Source organism: Carcharodon carcharias, chromosome 10, assembly GCF_017639515.1.
Source record: "Carcharodon carcharias isolate sCarCar2 chromosome 10, sCarCar2.pri, whole genome shotgun sequence".
NCBI classification, from domain to species: domain Eukaryota; kingdom Metazoa; phylum Chordata; class Chondrichthyes; order Lamniformes; family Lamnidae; genus Carcharodon; species Carcharodon carcharias.
The window spans coordinates 39,208,914-39,224,104 of NC_054476.1; the positions used below are offsets into that span (position 1 = coordinate 39,208,914).

The 15,191-nt window shown below is 45.2% G+C and overlaps 1 protein-coding gene across 3 annotated transcripts in view; it reads right to left on the minus strand.

Moving 5' to 3' along the window:
- Positions 1–15,191, minus strand: part of LOC121283495 (uncharacterized oxidoreductase YjmC-like) — a 75,608-nt gene that overhangs the window by 22,503 nt on the left and 37,914 nt on the right. For all 3 annotated transcript variants that reach the window (XM_041198145.1, XM_041198143.1, XM_041198142.1), the window contains exons 3-5: positions 13,455–13,643; positions 1,227–1,288; positions 1,081–1,134 (exon numbers count right to left, since the gene is read on the minus strand). In XM_041198145.1, coding sequence (XP_041054079.1) covers positions 1,081–1,134; positions 1,227–1,288; positions 13,455–13,643 — 305 coding nt within the window. The remainder of the gene's footprint in view (positions 1–1,080; positions 1,135–1,226; positions 1,289–13,454; positions 13,644–15,191) is intronic.

Below are 15,191 nucleotides of genomic sequence, written 5' to 3' on the forward strand. Positions count from 1 at the left end.
AGAAATAGAGAGGAGATGAAGACAATTTTTTTTACGCAACTAGTAGTTATGATTTGAAATGCTCTGTGTGAAAAGGTGGTGGAAGCAGATTCAATAATAAATTTCAAGAGAATTGAATAAATATGGTGCTTGAAAAAGAAAAATATGCAAGGCCAGGGGGAAAGAGTTGTGGGAGTTATTGGAATAGAGCTAGTACATGCCAGATGGGCTGAATGGCTGTTTTTCAAGCTGTCAGATTCTATGAAGTGACCAGTACATGGCCAGTGCTGAACTGACCAGGATGCAGGCAAACACACAGCATCTGCAAAGTCTCCAGATGTCTAGGGTTGTGTGTCATCCTCTCCTGACTCCCATACTGGCTGCCCTCCAACTCTTTCCTAAGGGCATTTTTCAAGGATGATTGAGTGACAAGAAAATAACCCTGCCAGTAGGATGCCACCCATCCTATAGGACCTTCTGCTGCTGGAATCACTGGATATTCCTTGGCATGTGAGGCCTTGGCTGGTTTATGGGTTCACTAGCCTGGGTATAACTAATTCTAGTTATTACAATTGAGATTAACCAAATCCACAGGGTAAGTATCTTACCTGAGGTATTTTTGGTTTCCATGAATCAGTGCTCATTGGGCTGAATGTTTTTGAGACATGAACCAGCCGTCCCAGAGCTTGCAAAGGCCAAATTTTCAAAGCTTATTGTGAAGCTGAATTTGCTAAATCTGGTGATTCATAAGTTTGCACCAGATATAATAAATATGGAAGTAGCGAACTGTTGTGAAAACCCCACTGGTTCACTGATGTCTTTCAGGGAGATATCATGCCACACCTACCCATACAGGCCACTTGACTCCAGCCCCAGGCTACAACGTTGGCCCTCAATGCCCTCTGAAGAGTCCAAGTCCTGGCCAATAAAAGCAGCCTAACCAGTGACTGACCTCCACATCCAGACAAATAAAGGACTGCTGCCGCTTTCACACACTGAGGAAGCAAGCTGGCTACACAACTATGTAAAGCCTCCCATTAATCAATTCTCTGTAACTAAAGCTTCCTATTATAACCAATTCTCTGTAAGCAGATACTCTACCTCCTTTGCTCTTGTTGGCACTACAAATGGAGAGGTGTTTGTGCAAGTCATTCCCTGTTGAAAGTAAATACAAAAATTGTAATGAACTGTGAATCCAAAAGTGAAATTTCCAAATCATATTGTCGTGTACAAGTTACTCTACTTACAATGTAACCGCATTTTAGAGCTTGCATGGAATAAAATCCTGCAATACCATAGTGATTAGATCCTGTAATGACAACGAGACATAATAAAGCACCACACACTGTAAGGGATGTTCACAAACCCTCCCTACCATCTCAACAAAGAAAGTTATCAGGCAGTAAGTGATAAAGACCATGGAATAAACTCAGAGACCAGTACCAAGGGATTTAGATCATTGAGCCTCTATATTTGAAGTGTAGTCATTGCTGTAATGTAGAGAATGCAATAACAAATTTGCATACAAGATTCCAGTTATGAATAACTCGATATCTGATTTAGTGGCGTTGGTTAAGGGATAGATTTTTGTCACTGGACAGTGGGAAGAACTATCCTTCTCCCTGGTGTAGGATCTTTTATGCCATGTAAGAGGATAGTTGGGGCTTCAGTTTAAATTCTCATCCAAAAGGTGGCACCTCTGACAGTGCTGCACTCCCTCAGTACTGAACATTTAACAATGCAGCATTTCTCTGTACTGACCTCTGACAATGCAGTGGTCTTTCAGTACTGCCCACCCTACAGTGCAGTGCTCCCTCAGTAATGAATATGCAACAACACAGCAACCCCTCAGTACTCCCTCAGCACTGCCTCTCCAACAGTGCAGCACTTCTCAGTACTCCTCTTCCAATGATGCAACCCTCCCTTAGTTCTGACCCTCTGACAGTGCAGTATTCCCTCAGTACTGGCCCTCCAATAGTGCAGCACACCCTGAGTGCTGACCGTTTGACAGAGCAGCTCTTCCTCAGTACTTCTTCTCCAACAGTACTGTACTCCCTCAGTATTAGCCCTCCAAGAGTGCAGCACTCCCTCAGTACTACACCTCTAATAATGCAACACTCCCTTAGTACTGTCCCTCTGACAGTGCCACACTTCCTCAGTACTGAACATCCACTGTGCAGCTTTCCTCAGCACTGACCTTCCAATAAAGGAGTATTCTCTTAGTACTGCCCCTTCAACAGTGCTATGTTCCCTTAGTACTGCTCCATTGATAGTGCAATGTTCCCTCAGTACTGGCCCTCCGATAGGGCCGCACTCCCTCAGTACTGAACATCCAATGGTGCAGCATTCTCTCAATACTGCCCCCACCCCGACAAATCAGAGTTCCCTCAGCACTTTTCTCCTTAACAAAGCAACACTCCCTCAATACTGACCCTCCGACAATACAACACTCCTTCGGTACTGACCAGCCAACAGTACAGCATTCCCTCAATAATGACCTTCCAATTGTACAATGCTCTCTCAGTACTGGCTCACTGACATTGCAGTGTTTCCTCAGTACTGCACTGGGAGTGTCACTTCCAATAGTGTGCTTATATCTGTGAAGAGAAGCTGGAACCCACAATTAATTCCCAAGGGCAAGAGTGCTAGTCACAGAGCCACAGCTAACATTCTAAATACACAATGAATCTCTCCTCACCTGGCCTTTGGCTCTTTTGCCAATTGGCTTAAATCTGTGTCCTCTGGTTAGTGACCCTCTGCCAATGGAAAGTTTCTTCTTATTGACTCTTAAAAAAAAACCATCATGATTTTGGACACCTCTTTGAACCTTCCTTAACTTTTTATGCTCTAACTAGGACAATCCCAGCTTCTCTTGTTTCTCTACATAACTGAAGTTCCTCATCCCTGTTATCATTCTAGTAAATCTCCTCTGCTCCCTCTCCAAGGTCTTGGCATCCTTCCTAAAGTGTGATGCCCAGAATTGAACTCCAGCTGGGACCTAACCAGTAATTTATAAAGGTTTAACATAATTTCCTTGCTTTTGTACTCTTATCTCTGTTTATAAGCAAAGCGTCCTCCTTTTTAACCAATCTTCAATCAATCTTTCTAATCTCATCCACTATGATCAGCTGTCCGATTTCCTATCTATTTCCATTTCTCACTCCTGTGGGGATTTTTAATGTTGTCAGGACGATGTAAATGAAACTGTTGTCAGTGTGGTAAATGTTTCACACCGATTACTTTTGAAAAATGTAATTCAAACCTTGGTACAATTTCAAGGGATCATCTAGGACTCAACCACTGGAAGAGATGGGGCGGAACGTTCCAGTAGAGCCAGCGACGGGTTTTGTGGTGGGCAGGAGTGGAAAATTCGGAGTGAAGCCAAAAGTTGGATTACCACCAGCAGAAAAATGAGCCAGAATTTTGCCCTTGCCACTTTCATGGTGGGATGATGGCAGGTCTGCTTTCCTGCTCATCCATGTCGGGAACACCACTTGCATGCATTAGCATGTCGTGAACGCTCATTAAAAATGCAACTCGCCAGAATCACATTCCCCTTCCCAATTTCATGCCATGCCAGTGGGAAATTAGACTAGTATGCAGCTGTCCATCTTCACTTCACTTTTGACTTCGAGGTGGGTGCAACATTCAAAGTCTATGTACAACAGTGCTGCTCTGGCTCCTCAGCGATGCCAGTGTTAGCTAGACTGGCGGGGGTGTATGGTGGGGCTGCTCACGGTGGCTGCCTCGGGGACTGAGCTGGGCTGCTCACCTTGGCTTCCTCAATGGTTTACGTGCTGGCAGGACAGCATTGTGTGCTGTGAGTCTCAGGCAGAGACTAGCATGGTGACCAGTGTTTGGTGAGGGAGGGGCAGGGGGAGGGGGAGGGGGGGAATGGGGCTGCGGGATGGAGGGAGGTAATGGAAGATGACAGAGACATGAGGGTGAAGGGAGTTTGGGAGGGTTGGCGATAACAGAGACATGAGGGTGATGGGGGTTTGGTAGGGTTGGAGAGGGGGATGCTGGGAAAGACATATGGGTGAAGGAGGTTTGGTAGGGTTGGTTGGGGGGACGATGACAGGCAGAAGGAAGATTGGGGGTGGGGAAGCTGAAGCCCGACATGGAACAGTGGAACACAGACACAGAAGTGGGTGAATGGGGTTTGATTTGCATGAAGGGGAGGGGATCCATGCAGACATGATAGAACAAAATGGGGGGTGGGGGGGGGGGGGCGCGGGGATGTGGGGGTTGGGGGGGGGGTGGTGGTTGCGGAGGTTAGTGTCACATAAGAGACAAGGGTTGCGCAGTGACTCATGAATAGGGTGGCAGGGGAAGACTTGCATAAGACAGATGGGTTGCACAGAGACTCACAAAGCAGTGGGAGGAAGGGGAAACAGTCTTGTGTCATTCATTAAGGAACAAGAGAGCTGAGTGAAAGACAGTCATAATCCCTGGATTGAGGCCAAGAGGTCGAGATGAGAGATTAAAGGAAATCCAGGGCTCTGTTGACCTCGTAGTCAGGGAGAGAGATTAAAGACAGTTTTGGGACTCTGTGGGCTATACTACAGGGCTATGCGTGGCACACACATCGATTTCCTGCTCCAGGGAGGGACAAAGCCTGTGTGCTCAACAGGGATCAGGCACAGATTGATGTGCAGGGCATGGTCATAGTCTCATAGTTGGTGGTGATGGGGGTGTCTGGCTCAGTACTGGGCTGCAGATAAGATAGTCATGGTGTGGGGAGGCATCTGCAGCCTATAAATGGTGAAATGTAATAAAGGAGGGGTACTTGAAACTCTCCTGGGGGGGGGGTGGTGGGTGAGGTGGTTGGCCTCTGTATGTGACTGTCCATATGGCCTCAAGATGGGGAGGGGTGAGATCCACATGGGCGTGGAGACATCAACAGTCATGGGTTCAGGGGGGAGGGCAGGAATAACAATGACAACAGGTTTCAGAATTACAGGCTGGAGAATCACCCGAGGGGTTTCTACCTGCACATCTTGAGGATCCAGGAAGATCGGGACACCCGAGTTCTGACAGGGGGAGGGTCGAAACTGGTCCTAAGGTAGAAATGCAGTGTCACCATCTTGAGATCCTGAAGTTCTGACAGTTTAAAATCCAAACTGGAAAAGAATCTGCAAGGGAGGAGGCTGAGGCAGTGTGGGAGGAGCCCATGGCTGGGCCCAGGGGCCCTAACAGGGGGCACCGTCAAACTGTTTAGAGTAACAATATGGAAATGGTTCTGACCTGATAGAACTTAGGAAGAGTTTACTGAGAAGGTGTAATTGGAGCCACTGACATTTGGAGTGCTTTAACGTGAGACTGCAGGAGTCATTGGGTTCACAATCAAGTTGATCAATTGGAGCATTAATAGAGAGGAATGAGACTGGAAGATGCAGCCAACCATGAAGGAAGCACAGTTGCTGCATATCTGCAAGATGATCAATGAAAGTCTCTAACATGCTTTCTGCAATTGGCATGGCTAATGGGCCAAAGGTCATCCAGTCGTGGCAAAAGTGCAGATTAGGCATAATCACTATACCAGATCAGACATAGTAGGAATGCATTAGTTAAAGCTGAACATATCCTGGATGTGCTCAAGCCTCTTTCAACCTCTTGGGAATTAAGATGTCAAGTAGCTGGGGTGGCATCTTGGTCACCTAGATCTGTAAGGTAATACCTCAGCTAGAACGCTGGACTAGGGAAAGACAAGTAATGCAGACGCAGCTCTACGACATGACAGTCATTTTCTAGTAGCGATTGGGAGCTCTACAATAGTTGCCCATTACTCTTTGATCTGCTGGATCCTATCTGTCCACAAGGAGAGGGAGAATTGGATAATGGAGCTTGTGCTCAATGCTGTCTTCTTGATGGCAGTGATCCGATTGGGGAGGGGAAGAAGGGCCCGGCACCGCCGAGCACTCAATTTTTTTGCCAGCAGCTCGTTCCAGGAATCCTCAGGGTACCTATATGGCATCTCACAGTTCTCAACACATAAATGTAGCAATGAGCTGATAGACGCCCTCGACAGTAAGGCTCACCATTATGTAGAGTTCACACTGTACAGCTGGTGTGCAACCATCGGAAGCACATCATGCATATTTGTGCCAGGTACCCTGGGAGTTCCCATGACTCATATATCCTGAAGTACTCCCAGGTGCCTCAGATATTTGAGGGGCTGCGGTGCTTTACAGGGCTGGCTGCTTGGTGATAAGGGATACCCGCTGAAATGATGGCTCATGACACCTGTGTGTCATCCTCAAAATGCCTCGGAGGAAAGATTCAATGTGTCGCATGGTTCAACAAGATACATCATAGAGCAGACTGGCATCCTGAATATGTGCTTCTGATGCTTGGACCACTGAGGTGGGGTTCTGCTGTACTCTCTAGAGAGGGTGTCCTGCATCACTGTGGTTGTCGCGCCCTGCACAAACTGCCGCTTCAATGCAGAGATCACTTGCCAGAGGGAGACATGGAGGAGGAGGCTGAGAACTGGAAGGGCAGTGACCTGAAGAGGGCAATGAAGGAGATCTTCCACCTGAGGCTGTGATCGAAGCCACAAGATGCGGAAGCTGTGCCCATGACACATTCATAGCCACAAGGTTCCAAGAGGAGCAAGTGCAGGCCAGGGTACCCAAGCACATTTCTCCCATTCCTTAGTGATCTAAAAGGCCTTTACAACCACTGACATTGAGAGCAATGTCAGCACTGAGCCGTGGACCCCCAGTCCTCATGTTTACCTGACTTTAATCTTTGGAAAGGTCAGCAGCCAAAGCTGTGGAAAGTGAAAGGCAGCAGACCAGTGCAAAACCTGCATCAAGTGAACTTGGTATAGTCGTGGCCTCCTGAATGAGATACTTCTTGCTGCCATAGGGATGTGCACATGGCTGGAGAGACCATCATGGATGCAGGTCTTGTACTTTGGCACAAACAATGAAGACAGCTATTTGATGATGTGACATCAAGAGTGATAATTGTACAATCCAATTGATCATGCATAACTCCATGGTGTCTTTTAATGAATATCACTTCCTATTGCAATTTGCGGTCACTTTCAATAAAGAGGTTGACACATTAGATAAGGGACGAGTAACTAACATGAGTCAGCTAGACATCACATGAGTGTGAGGCTCACAAAGGGAGGCAATCACGGAGTGGGAGCTTGGGTCATCCTCAAAATAAGAGGCCACATAGATGCATATACACAATGCATTCAAATGATGAGACCATTGTCATGAACAGCAAATATATTTATGAATGTGCATGATATATACAGTGAGTGAACACCCATGACCCAAAAGTGATATCAAAATTTCTTAGTCTTTCTAACCCTAAAGCTATGTCTTGGTGGATCCCCGAAACCTGCAGCAGAGGTGGAGGCAGCCTGCTCACTGTTATGCCCTTTGTTTTTGATTACTTTGGCGGGTGTCTTCTGGAGGGCTGAGGCCTGGAGGGCCTTGGCCTGCTTTGGGTCTCCGGCTGTGAGGCTGATGCACCCTCCTTGGCCTGTGCAGCTGGAGGGGTTGGGGTTACAGGCAGAGGGGATTGGGATTGGCTGAACACTTGCAGAGTCACCTGATTGTATGGCCCTGGGATGTCCAGCTGCTGTTTCTCCCCACTGTGGGCGTCCGAGGCTGACTCCTTGAGGAGAAGGGGCACCTGGAGGGAGGTCGAGATGCCCAGTCCTGTACCTGGGGTAATCCAGGCAAAGAAGTTAATCCGAGTGCTCAATCATTCTGGCCATTGTCATCACCAAGGAAATTTACGTAATTATTGGCCCTGGCAAACAAACCATCAGTCACCTGCCTCATGCATTTGTGGGCTGTCAACTGGGAGATCCTGGATATGTCACCAGTAGGACTCTGGAAGGGTCTGGAGGAGAAGCTGTTGAGTGGAGCAGTCATTTTGACCTCCACTGCTAAGGCCTGATCTCCCAATCCAGCAGGGTTTTCCGCTAGGAGGTTGCAGATTTCGGTCATCACCTGACATGACAAGCACAGTCTGTGGAGGCACCGTTCTCCTGAGAAGTGAAGTAAGCTGAGCCTCTGTCTGTAAACCCTGTGATATTGATAATACTTCCTGCAATCTCAGGCCCTCTCTTGTGCATCTATCTCTCATGTACCTCTCTCCTGTGCACCTCTCTCTTGTGCTGAGGGTACTGCAGCATGTCATCGCTGCCATGGATGGTGATGGTTTCCTCTTCTGGTGTTCTGTCAAACACATCCAAGGTACCTCCTATCCTGATCACTTTGAAAACCACTAATGTAGAAAATACCTCCATCCACACAAGCACTCTCTGCCAAATATTTTCCGGTGGGAACTGAGAGAGCAGCAGCAATAAGTGAACATTTATTCAGATGGGACAATGAGAAATTTCAATATCCACTTGAACTGCTGTTCAATTTCGTCTCCATTCTCCTGGCCAGTTTCTGAAAGCTTGGGGCAGCCACCACAAATGTGCAATGAGGAAAGATCGCTGTCTAAGACCTTTCTGCCATAGTGCACTGAGGGACTGGGAATTGTATAGATCCCTCGGGCTGTACGACTCACAATGAATGTATACATTGAATACTAAATGGAATATAATTGTATTGAAGCACCTCTGAGTGCAATATGATATATGTCGATAACTACTGTACCATTGCACTGTCTGATTGTCCGTAATGACCATATTGAAATGACTGTAATATTCATTGATTGTATTGAAGCACCTCATAATCCATGTGTAAAAGTTGAATATGATTGCACTTTTTGTGATGGCCATTTAGAAATGTTTTGTAATGTTCTTTCAGATATTTCATGAATAAAGTACATTTTCCCAAAAAATAACTAAATAAGCTTAATGTTTCAACTCAAGAAGTGTCTGCAGATCAACTCTATCATTAACAGCACAACTCGGCCATCCTTCAACATCACCATTAAAATAATATTCTGCCATTCTGTTTTTCCTACTGAAATGGATAACTTCACACTTATCCACGTTATAATGCATCTGCTATGTATTTGCCAACTCACTCAACCTGTCTAAATCACCTTGAAAGCCTCTTAACACCATCCTTATTGCTCACATTCCCACCAAGTTTTGTGTATTCAGCAAACTTGGAAATATTATATTTGGTTCCCTCATCCAAACCATTGATATAGATTGTGAATAGCTGGGGCCTAAGCACTGATTCCTGCGGTACCCCACTAGTCAATGCCTGCCATTCCGAAAAAGACCCATTTATTCCTACTCTCTGTTTGCTGTCTGCTAACCAATTCTCAATCCATATTAATATATTACCCCCAATCCCATGTGCTTTAATTTTACACACTAACCTCTTGTGTGGGACTTTATCAAAAGCTTTCTGATATTTCAAATACACCACATCCACTGGTTCTCCCTATCTATTCTGCTAGTTACATCCTCAAAGAACTCCAATAGGTTTGTCAAACATGATTTCCCTTTCATAAATCCATGCTGACTTTGTCTAATCCCATTGATATTTTCTAAGTGTCCTGTTGTCACACCCTTTATAATAGACTCTAGCATTTTCCCTACTACTGAGTTTAGGCTAACTGGACTGTAATTTTTTCTCCCTCCTTTTTTAAATAGTGGGATTATATTTGCAACCCTCTAATCTGCTGGGACTGTTCCAGAATCTACAGAATTTTGGAAAATGAAAAACAACGCATCCACTTTTTCGTGGCCACCTCCTTTAGCACCCTAAGATGTAGATTATCAGTGCCTGGGGATTTATTGGCTTTCAGTTCCATTAATTTCTCCAGCACTATTGTTTTAGTAATACTAATTTCCTTCAATTCCTCCTTGTCACTGGACCCTTGGTTCCCTAGTGTTTCTGTGAAGTTATTTGTGTCTTCCTCCGTGAAGACAGAACTAAAGTGGTTGTTTAATTGCTCTGCCATTTCATTGTTTTCTATTATAAATTCTCCCGTTTCAGACTGTAAGGGACCTACATTTGTCTTCAGTAATCTTTTTCTTTTCACATACTTATAGAAGATTTTGCAGTCTGCTTTTAAGGTCCTTGCAAGCTTACTCTCATACTCTATTTTTCCCCTCTTAATCAATCTCTTGGTCCTCCTTTGCTGAATTCTAAACTGCTCCCAACCCTCAGGCTTGCCACCTTTTTCTAGCAGCCTTATATGACTCCTCTTTGGACCTAATATTACCCTTAATTTCTTTTGTTAGCCATGGTTGGGACACTTTTCCTCTTGTGTTTTTGCATCAGAAAGGAATGTATAACTCTTGCAATGTATACATTCGTCCCTTAAATATTAGCCACTGTCTTTTAATGAAGCTCCCCAATCTAGCTTAGCCAACTCATACCTTCATAGTTTCCAATAGACAACTCCCACTAATGTTTTCTGCCTCAAGTTGTTTCTTAGCTCCACCCAGATTGATTCTACATCTGTATTTTCAGATTCAATATCCTCTCTCATTATTACATTGATTTCATCCTTAACTAACAACACCATGCCACCTCCTTTTCCTTTTTACCTGTAGGTTCTAAATATCGAGTACTCTTGGTCACCCTGCAGCCATATCTCTGTAATTGCAATCATATCATACCCATTTACATCAATTTGCACTGTTAATTTGTCTACCTTGTTGCAAGTGCCTTTAGACTTGTCTTTTTAACATGTTTACATATTTCTTTTGCCCTATTTGCTGCTATTCCTTGTTTCTTCTGTCTTCCACTTCTGCTTTCTACTTTTCTGTCTTTCATTCCTAGTTTTGTTTCCCTCTCTTGTGTCTGTCCGCTCAGGTTCCCTAGTGTCAATCTAATTTAAAGCCTCCCCACAGTAGTAACAAATACTTCTGCGAGGATATTGGTCCCTTCCTGCTGGGGTGCAACCAGTCCAACTTTTACAGATCCCATCTTCCCCAGAAATGCCTCAGGAATCTAAATCTCTCCCTCCTACACCATCTCTCCAGCCACACATTCAGCTGGTCTATTCTCCTATTCCTGATCTCACTAACATATGGCACTGGGAGTAATCCTGAGATTACTATCTTTAAGGCCTTACTGTTTCATTTATTTCCTAGCTCTCTATATTTTGCTTTCAGGACCTCATCCCTCTTTTACCTATGCCATTGGTACTGATACGGACCACAACCTCTGGCTGTTCACCCTGCCCCTTCAGAATGTTCTGCAGCCGCTCAGTGACATCCTTGACCCTGGCACCAGGGTGGCAACATATCAACCTGGTGTCATGTCTGCGGCCGCAGAAACGTCTATCTGCTCCCCTTATGAAAGAAACAGCTATCACTATTGCTCTCCCAATCTCCCATGCAGCTGAGCTACTTGTGGTGCCATGGACTTGGCTCTTGCTGCATTCCCTGGAGAAATCAACTCCTCTAGCAGTTTCCAAAATGGAAAATCTGTTGGAGATGGAGTTGGAGCCAAGGGACTCCTGTGCTACCTGCCTAGCGCATTTACTCTGTCTGGCAGTCACCCATTCCCTTTCTGTCTGTGCACTCTTTACCTGCAGTATGACCACCTCACTGTACATGCTATCCTTGAAGATCTTATCCTTGCAGGTGCTCCACAATGACTCCAGGTGCAGCTCCAGCTCTGAAACATGGATTTCGAGTAACTGCATACTGGACACTGGAAATATCCCTGAGTTCCCACATTGCAGAGGGGGAGCATTCCACTTGGCCGAGCTGCCCTGACATGACGTACCCTTAAATTACTCCCCTTACTTTTACTTCATCTAGTTTAGAGAATATTAAGGACAAAACAAATACTTACCAGGTCCTACATACCAAGGCAGCTGCTCTTCTTACTGAGGAAAGGTAGAAAATGAAAGGATCACCTCCTTCCCTCTTCAGTGAACTCCCTCTCTCACCAAACTCCAATTGAAGCACTTTAATGTAGCCCAAAGCAGCACTCCAGTGCAGGCAGAAGCAGCACTGTAGATGGCTTGCTTTTGTGCTGTCTGAATCTAGCTTCTGAAAACCTGTTTAAGCCAGTTAACTAATTTACTAGCCGCAGCTGCAAGCAGAGCCTGTATTTTTTTTATTCATTCACGGGATGTGGGCTTTGCTGGCTGGGCCAGCAATTATTGCCCATCCCTAGTTGCCCTTGAGAAGGTGGTGGTGAGCTGCCTTCTTGAACCGCTGCAGTCCATGTGGTGTAGGTACACCCACAGCGCTGTTAGGAAGGCAGTTCCAGTGACAGTGAAGGAACGGCGATATATTTCCAAGCCAGGATGGTGAGTGACTTGGAGGGGAGCTTCCAAGTGGTGGTGTTACCATCTATATGCTGCCCTGTCCTTCTAGATGGTAGTGGTCATGGGTTTGGAAGGTGCTTTCTAAGGTGATGGTTCAGTGAGGATGACTATGTAGGCTGTTGCTTGACTAGTTTGTAAGGCAGCTCCCCCAATTTTGGCACTAGCCTCCAGATGTTAGCAAGGAGGACTTTGCAGAGTCGACAGGGCTGAGTTTGCTGTTGTTGTTTCCAGTGCCTAGGTTGATGCTGGGTGATCCACCTGGTTTCATTCCTTTTTTGAGACTTTGTAATGGTTTGATACAACTGAGTGATTTGCTAAGCCATTTCAGAGGGCATTTATGAGTGAGCCACATTGCTGTGGGTCTGGAGTCACATCTAGGTTAGACTAGGTAAGGACGGCAGGTTTCCTTCCCTAAAAGACATTAGTGAACCAGATGGGTTTTTACAACAATCGACAATGGTTTCATGGTCATCATTAAACTTTTAAATCCAGATTTTTATTGAATTCAAATTCCACCATCTGCCGTGGCTGGATTTGTACCCGGGTCCCCCAGAACATTACCCTGGGTCCCTGGATTACTGGTCCAGTGACAATACCACTATGTCATCACCTCCCCAGTTTTAAAGCTGGAATAACCCAAAGAGCAACTAAATTAAAGAAAGATTAGACTTTAGATAGAAATTAACATTTAAAAGTCCCTCACTCACCAGTCTCCAACTGAAGCACTCTAACGCTGCCTAAAGCAGCAGTCCAGTGCAGATAAAAGCAGCTCTGTTACTCTAGGGCTATGAGTGGGGATGGTTTGGGAGGCCCGCGTTTCTCCATTATTCCAAGACTGTGGGTTGGGGGTGTTTGGGGTGGGGACCATTTTTCTCTGTTACTCTAGGGCTGTGGGTGGGCAGTGTTTGGGGGACCATGTTGCTCCATTTCTCCCGGGCTGAATGGGGGAGGCCCAATGCGCCAGGTGAGTCTTTCACTGTCTACCACTTTGACTGTTTGTGTCATGAATGTTTCATGAATTCTGGAACATTCCTTTTCCTTTTTTAATCCACATTACTACCAACTCACCTTAAGAGCACTGAAATGTTATTTGTGTGACCTTGGACTAACTGCTCATCATCTGATGATAACTGGCTCAACACCCGATGATAATTGGCTCAGTCCCTTCAGCTCAAAGAGTAAAGAGGGATTAACAGGTCACATAACTAACTCTTACTGATCCTGGGATTCTAACTCACCGTAAGCTGCCACCAATCCGATTCCCACCTCTTTGGCTTTCTTAATAGCCAGATCCATGCAGAAATTGCCGACCACAGGCCCTATCAGGTTATTGCCATTTACCAATGCTGTAGCCACTGTTGACTTTTCAATAACAGGTTCTCCATCCTTGGCACAGATTCCAGTCTTCAAGTCATTCAAATACATATCTGCAAAAAGACAGACTGACTGTGAAAATCATATACCTGACCCTTACCCTGACCATAACTCCTGATTCAGACACCCAATCCTATCCTAACCCCAATACAATGCACACAAACCAACTGTGAGAATCATATCATTGATCCTAACCCTGACTTTAAACCCTGAACCCAACAGGCTTCCAATAATGTGCTTGTGTGAACAGATGAAGGTTTCTACAAACTGTCTGTGTTGAGGTGTTTCTCAGTAGGGCCACAACCCATTGCTGACTCCCCAGTTGGTGCCTCAAGCTGGGAGAAGTCAGTTTGCCCTGCTTTTTATAAATTGTTGAAGGGGAGAAAGAGGGCAGATCTGGAGAGCAATTCAAAGCAGATTCAAACCTTTCAACTGCTGTAGCCAGAAAAGAACTGGCTGAGAAACAGGAGTAACTCCCCAACATCCAGATCCCCAGTCTGATCTAACAGGTCACCCATTGTTCAGTATCTGCCAATCAGCTGCATGTGGTTAGTTCAAGAGGCATTAATTACTGTAGCAGGAAGCTAAGCTGGCTAGTGACTCATCAGAAGCTCTGTGTAAGCAGACAACTTTTTCAAACTGCACAGAGTGAGGGGATGCACTAAGGCGTAGTGTATAGTTGGGGATTTCGTTCATGTGGGAAATCGGTGCACAGGGGAAAGAAGTACTTCTTTTTCTTCCCTTTTCAGCCTCTAGTAGCTGTAGAAGACACAAGTTGCTTCTCAGGAATGGCGGGCAGCCTAGAGAACATGGTGAGAGTTTGAAGAGACAGGGGGGTGAATTTGTTGGTTCAGAGCATTCCAAAGAAAATCAAAGTAGGACATAACAGCAAAGAAGGTAAATTATTAATTGGTTGGTGAGAATTTTCTCTTATCAAAACTAGGGAATTTTAATCAGAGTAAATATAACATTAATTAAAATAATAAGAATAAGAACCTTCTGAAACTTGGGTTATTTATTAGTAAGGTTTTACTAGTAGTGGTAAATTTTACCGGCAATAGTAAAATTTATTAGTAGTACTGGGGGTTATTAATTATAAATTAACTAAGGAAAATAAATTAATTAACTCATAATAAAGATGGCAGGGCAACTAAACTATCTGGGAGCTTGTGGACACCAGTGTGATTCACAGCAAACACACCTGCAGTAAGAGAATGCTGTTCAAGGAGCTTTGGCGCCGAGCCAATGAGCAGTAGGCCGAGCTACAGACACTGTAATGCATCAGGAAAGGAGAAAGTTACCTGGACACTCTATTCGAGAAGGCAGTCACACCGGTAAGGATGGAGTCTTCTGATTTGGTCAATGGTCAGGGGTAGGAGGATGTTACTGTCAATGAAGCAGGTATGGGGATCAAGAAAGTAGAAGTGGGAGAGCCTCAGCCCTTGCAGTTATTCAACAGGTTTAAGGTTCTTGCAGCTTGTATGGATGAGAGTGCAGGACTGCAAGGTGGCTTAGCGAACAGACCATTGCATCATGATATAGGAAGCCGTTCAAATGGGGAGAATAAATAAGAATACTGTGGTATCAGTGGACAGTATAGC